Source organism: Lissotriton vulgaris, chromosome 9, assembly GCF_964263255.1.
Source record: "Lissotriton vulgaris chromosome 9, aLisVul1.2, whole genome shotgun sequence".
In the NCBI taxonomy this organism is placed as follows: Eukaryota; Metazoa; Chordata; class Amphibia; order Caudata; family Salamandridae; genus Lissotriton; species Lissotriton vulgaris.
The window spans coordinates 1,114,494,242-1,114,500,934 of NC_141697.1; the positions used below are offsets into that span (position 1 = coordinate 1,114,494,242).

The window sequence follows — 6,693 nt, forward strand, 5'->3', positions numbered from 1 at the left end:
CACTCATAGGTCTTCCTAAAGCTAGCCTGGACACAATGAAAGCGACAATAAATGCAGCAGCAAGACTTGTAACAGGCACACAGCATTATGATCGCATTTACCCATCATTCAGAGCCCTCATCTGGCTCCTAGTCGAGGCTAGAATCCAACTGAAGGTTGCATGCAAAAAACACAAAGTTCTACACAATTCTGGTCCTAAATACATGGCGAATAGGATCAAACTATGTGGAGGTGGAAGGGATTCTAGAAGCGCAAATTCCTGCATACCTGAACCAGTCAGATTCTAAAATGAAATCAGTCAAGATGGTTGAGTTGGGGCATTTAAATGATTGAGCCCCTAGTCGATAAGAACTTGTTCTGCCATTACAGGCTTTCAACCCTCGATTTAAGGTAAGGGCGATAATCTTTATTGCCGTCGGAGACCATATTTCCAGGGGGGATATTTCAAAGGCAGGAACTGGTCATAAATCATCCTCTTCCACTGAACAGGACAGGCTATCGAGACCCAAAAGGCTTGAACTGACAATTGAAGTCACCCCACCCCCCATTACTCTTGCGTTTGGGGACTGGAGGGATATGTGTGCATTCAGTTGATCTAGAACCATTGTTTCCCCGATTCCTTCCAGCCAGTCTACACTACACATTGTATAATATTTCGTTTTCACCCTGTGGGGCCTTAAGGCAAATACACATTAAATCGGGGGACTCAACCATGATTTCTTTTATTGTGCCCCTCATTGTGGTCCTAACCCAAATCGTGAGGCCCCCAGGGGGGCGGTTCTTGTCCGCCTCTACCAGATTCACCTGTGAAAGGGAAACAAGGCATGGCGGAAAATACTGAAATCATTCTACAGCTCACTTCACGATCTAACGTTAACTACCAAAACAAACACTGATTCATTACAATCGGAGATAACAGGCTTTTGAAATGACGTTAAAGCACTGACTAATCACCTTGAAAAAGCAGAATCGAGAATAAATAAAACTGAAGACTGTGAACCTCAACAAGAAAAGAGAACCTCCCTTTTCAGTAGAAACTAAGGAAATAACTCACAGAATTAGAAGAAAGAAATAGGCATGGAAATCTTAGAATACTTGGTCTACCAGAAAACTGGGAAGCAAATGCTGTGCCTCTTTCCTGCAATCTTGGATTCCACATGGATCCTGCGGACAATCAGGGTATGACAGTGCCTGTGCAATGCCCAGGACATATTATGTGGTGCCAAGTATAGCAAGTTTCACGTTTATTTGCCCACTGGACCATTAGGCCCGAACCCCTGCAGCACAAACCCTCTTGATGCCAGTTTACAGTACCACACAGAGTGGACCTATGAAAGAAGATTGTATGCCACTAAAGGTAAGATTAAAATCTATGTGTAAGCTGTTCAAACTATATATAATTCATTAATACTAGAGCCTTCAGCACTCTCAGGAAATGCCGGAAGCTGTGAGCTACGCTTGAATTGGTGATAGTGGTTCCAGTATAATGCCAAATGTAACAATTGAGGCTATTTATAGGGGTCCCAATTTCTTTAAGTTAAATGTAACATACATGCAAAAGTATTATTGCAAGATTGGTGATGTGTTGCTTTTAAAATAAAAATCCATTCAAAAAAACTGAAACTTGGTAAAAACTTTTGCTCATCTACTGTGAAACTTTGAATACAAATTCTCTGAGGCATCATTTCGCAAACATGATGGATGTATGCAAATATTTTTTTTTAAAAGATGAATGAGCAAGAATCAATGTAAAACCATTGTACGCAATATTATGGGCCACATGGAAATAAATTAGGGTCCTGATTCTTAAATAGTCCCAAAAGTGCAACCACAGGTACGTGTTATTGCACTGCTGCAGATTTAAGATTTTTTTTTATTAATTCACAAGAGTTTAAAGAAGCAGGAACGGAAAGTGTACTTCTAACAAACATTTGTGAATAGCATTTTTGATTGAACAAATAGGCATGCATATATTTTCTGAAGCGAAAAACTCCTGGGCGACTCCAAATTTGCCTTTCCTATAGTCCCTTTATATCCCACCAGCCAGAAGGTTTTACTTCTGTGCTTGTCAGGAGTAAATTTCCAGCCTTTTCAAGAGCCTTCTTCTTGGATGGCAAAAGTACAAAAAAACAAACCATATGTATCCTAGGCTCTACGACAATCAACAGCGCAGAAATATAAGTACCTGGGGGTCTGGTTTACTGAATCTGCTCAACCGTCAGCCCACAAAAAAGATCTGATTAAGAAATCGACGTTACTACCTACTGTATAAGTAAACTTAACAACAAGTTAAAAAGTCCTTCAGCAGAGGGTATAAAGAAAGTCATCCAAGCTTCCCTCCTCCCCGCACTCTCATATGGGCAACATGAGTTAACGGGTGCCTGCTCGGAAATCCTAGAGCGGGCACAGTGCATGGGCTACAAAAAGATCTTCCAACTCCCAAAATACCTCTCCAGGATGAGACTCATGCTGGAGTTCGGATTAGTCAAACAAACACTAACCCTTGATGCTGACCTCTTAAAATATTATATTTGAATTCTGAAATCCCCGGAGCAATACCTAAAGAGCTGCCTCAGAGACATATTTGAAAAATCTGGCTCCCCGTGGAACACGCAGCTTGAGCGAGTCATTGCCGCCACAGATATTAATAAACCAGCACTCACACTGTCTTTCATTTCATATACTATCTGGAAAAAGCGCATCAATAAACAAGTTCAACTAGCATCGTTTCTGCAAGACCAGGCAACACTAAAAATATTACCCTTCCTGGCCCCGCTGAAAACCTCATCGTTGGTAATCAAACCCCAGCCATACCTCTCCGCCTCGCTGAATCCAAAAAAATTAAGAAATATCATCTACATGCGACTGCTGGCATTGCCAATAGCGGAATTTAGCTGGGAAAATCAACATACAGGAGGAGCAGGTTGACTGTGCGACTACAAACGAGAATCTTGGCTACACCTCCTGTGCTGCTGCCCGAGATTAGAAAACGAAAGAAGAATTCTTCTTAGGGAATTATACCAGAGCAAACACCAGCCTTGAGGCTTCAGCAATATGTTCTCACAAAACGAACCGTACATCCTGGTGCGCTGTGGAAGATTTATACAATCTATCAGGGACAATCTCCAGCCCTGTTCTGGTCCCTGACTTCGCCCATGTATAGTCCAAAAGCTGATCCTGGATTATTTTAAACATGAGACCCCCGAAAGAACGCAGACTTTGTCTTGAAGACAAAAAATTAAAAATCGAGCCCTGAGACCTTCAACGGTTTCATTCAAATAACAGTCTGGCTTAAAATGCTATTAAATCGCAAAGCACAAGCACTCTACAAGAGAACTAGGACCAATGACAAGAACAAGCTGCGCCTGAGGAGAACTTTAAGGAAAGAAGACAACTGATGAGCCAGATGGGCGACATTCCCCTTCAGGGCTGAACGCAGAGTTACATCCAAAGTCGCAAAGCACAAGGACTTCACATGACAACTGGGACTAACATTAGAATAGGAGGTGTTCAAGGAGAACGGAGAGTAAGGAAGATCAGGAAAACTGATGAGCCAGACAGGACACTCTACACCGGGGCCGGTCAAAAGCAACAGAGCAATGTAAACACAAAAAAAGCCCTGAGCCACATGATGGCACATAACACTTGCACTTTATGAGAACTTTTAAGGCTTACAAATAATGGCTTATTTTTAAATTTTATTGTAATGCAATGGTTTTAATTAACTTATGCAAATAAATAAATAAACAAATAACCTTTTCTAGTGTGGATAGAGATTGCAGAGGACTTGGTGAGTACCATAAACATGTCAATTTGTGGGTGAGCAGAGACTTACAAGATACATCAACGCTCGAAGGTCTGCTTCTTGCCTACTTCCAACTCTTGTAGATAAATTTGCAGAAGGAGGCAAAATCAGAACCTAGCTGGAATCCAGACTCTGGAAAGAGCTCAAACATAATCAAAGAGGCTAGTGATTAAGTCAATCGGAGCCTGTCTCTTGTTGATCAGATACATATCAAAGCGCTGATATAATGACATGCTGAAACAATTTGTCACTTTGCTGCATGGCACCACAGGACACTAGTGGATTATTATTTTTACAGGACAAGTTGATTTCTGAAGCATCCTGGCAAGACAAGAAGATATTTTATAACATTCCATAAGCCTGGGTTGGGTCTTACAGAATGGTACATCTTATCTGGGAGTTGACAGACTGGTTCCTGTTAACTGATTCATCTGGGTAAAATTGGCAATTCAGCCCCTGATAAAGGGGGTCCCTGCATTGAAGGTCTAGCTCTAGGCCAGGTTACAGAAGTTGATAGAAGTGCTACTCTATGGATCAGTTTGTGACAGTGCATGGTCAATCTACAGTACAATTAGTCTGTTTTTCGTATGAGTTTGTGACATCTTTACATCAGGCAGTCAACATGCCTAAAAGGTCTATTGTTGGATTATGCAGTGACGGTGCCTAAATATTCTGACCTTAATAATGTGGCAACAGTAGCTGGCAATTGGGGAATGACCGGTCGTGTGGCACTGGCTGACAGTTCATGCGTTTTTGCCACCTTCAGACCCATACGGCTGTGGCATCTAGTGACAGTTCTTGCTACGGATCAGGAAGTGACAGAGCCTACAGTACAATGATGTTGCAATGTCAGGTTGTTATGCCCCTGGATCCTCGACCAGGAGATTATAGTGACTGTGAGCCCTGGCCCTGCTGCATGGAGGAGTCTTGAATATCCCCGTTGCATGCATTTGATCAGGTGTGATAAGCGTGCACTGGCTAGCTGAGAGTGCTGCAGTCTATCGCCTCCAAATCAACAAATGAGGAGGATTGCAATACCCGGAGGCGCTCCTCACCTGTGGGCTATCTTCCAGCGTTTCTTCGATGGGCAGCTTATCCACTCCGGGCATGGTTACACTTCTTAAAATACAGCCTCGAGAACGTAAACCTCAGTCTAACACTATACACCCACCCAACCCAGCTTCAGCCACAACACCCAGCCCTGGAATTCTCGGCCCCGGAAGTCCCGCCCCTTTCGGTTTTCGTTGGCTAGTCAGAAGCGCAGAGTACTGCCTTTGGCTGAATAGCCCGCCTGTCTGTGCACGTATACACATAACTTCTGTGACCCTTTTACTGTAAGTAGGAGGCGCTATTCTGAGCGATGGTCAGGCATAAACGTCTCCGCTGTTACCTTCTGTGCACCACTTACATCGCAGGGAAGGCTGGCCTGACCCAAACATGGCCGCCTTTGTGGACACAGCCCGCCGAAGACCTGCTGGCATGCGCAGTATAGCGTAGCGTCTACGACGTTCGTGTCGGCTGTTACATATTAATGGTGATAGTTTGAGGAGTCTTGTCCTCGTGTCGCTTGATTATCGTATTGGCGGATAGATACATAGAATTGTTAAAAAAAAGACAGCGTTCCTCATGCGCTGATGGGAAAAGCTTCTATTCCTGAATGCTTATCCGCCCAGTTTCTTCTGAGCCGAAAAAAAGGCAAGAACGCGTACATGGCAACATTAGCGATAGAAATAAAGACCCGAGTGCACTAACGAGTCGTGGAAATAGCTTCTACGGTTTATTCGAAAGGTAAGACAGCTTCGCGAACGCTGCAAATATCACCGCAACCATCATGTGAATGACAGTTCCCGTGAGATCGCGCACATACAAGGGCGAAGAGACAAAATCGTTCCTCCAATCGCGCGCGGAGAGGGTACCAAACTGAGGGGGACATTATCAGGCCATATGCAGTCTTATTAGTAGTGCAAGGAGTTTCAATTTGCATGCTTATTCAGACGTTAACCCCCATGCTGAAATGTATTTATTTAGTTATAGTCTGGAAATGTCTACACAGACTATGAATCAAGGGCCACCAGGTGCAGAGAAGGGCTGTAACCAAGAGATGGCAGCATTGGTTGGGATTATCTGAGAAGCAGCAGTAGTTCTGCTAACACCACAAAACATTGCAGTGATACATTTTTTTCCAGACTAGAGTAGACTTCTTACCCCCAGGTGAATACTAGAGCATTGGACTTAATTTCAATGTATTTCTCACATTGTTTTCACCAGTGCTTTAAACAGAAAAAAGAAGTGCAAGTACTAGCCTAAAGGAGCGGTGGACTGGGGGGTGGCGTGTGTCATGGGAGAGGTAACGGGCACATTTAAGGACACATAACTAGGGGCATGGCAGATGGGAGGGCCTACACTTGGACAGGAACACTAAAGCACACGCACACACCAGTGTCAGTCTGTGCTGTCAGCCACAAGCGCTGATGTCACTTTTATTATATACTCCCCGGTCCGCGCCCAGCCCAGGGAGTGGCAGTGGATACATTGTGAAGTACGAGCCAGGTGGCTCACTACATCCCTTCCCACCAACATGTGGTCAAACAAATAACTAAAACAGTAAAGGCAACAGAGCAAATTAACATAACAAAACCCACCAAAAATGTTGCAAAGTTTCTTTTATCAGCTCTTCAACACATAGTCTTTCAGCCTCTGACTAGGCTTTGGATTGTCTCTCAACCTGTACGGGTGACCTCTCCTATGTCTGGCCTACAGGTATTATGGGGTTCTCAGCTCGCAGTTGTTCCTGTTCTCTACTTTCTTCCATTTCCTCTGCCAATGTTATGGCAAGACCAGAGGCTCCTATTATGCTTATCTTGCTTTTATTCAATAGCAGCCAAGAT

At 43.7% G+C, this 6,693-nt stretch overlaps 1 protein-coding gene across 2 annotated transcripts in view; it reads right to left on the bottom strand.

Annotated features, from left to right (window-relative positions):
- APPL1 (adaptor protein, phosphotyrosine interacting with PH domain and leucine zipper 1) overlaps positions 1 to 5,048 on the bottom strand; it is a 249,693-nt gene extending 244,645 nt beyond the window's left edge. Inside the window, exon 1 of one of the 2 annotated variants that reach the window (XM_086939118.1) lies at positions 4,861 to 5,048. In XM_086939118.1, coding sequence (XP_086795244.1) covers positions 4,861 to 4,914 — 54 coding nt within the window. In that variant the 5' untranslated portion in view covers positions 4,915 to 5,048. The remainder of the gene's footprint in view (positions 1 to 4,860) is intronic. The other variant, XM_086939119.1, reaches the window with a different exon arrangement.
- Positions 5,049 to 6,693: the final 1,645 nt, after the last annotated feature.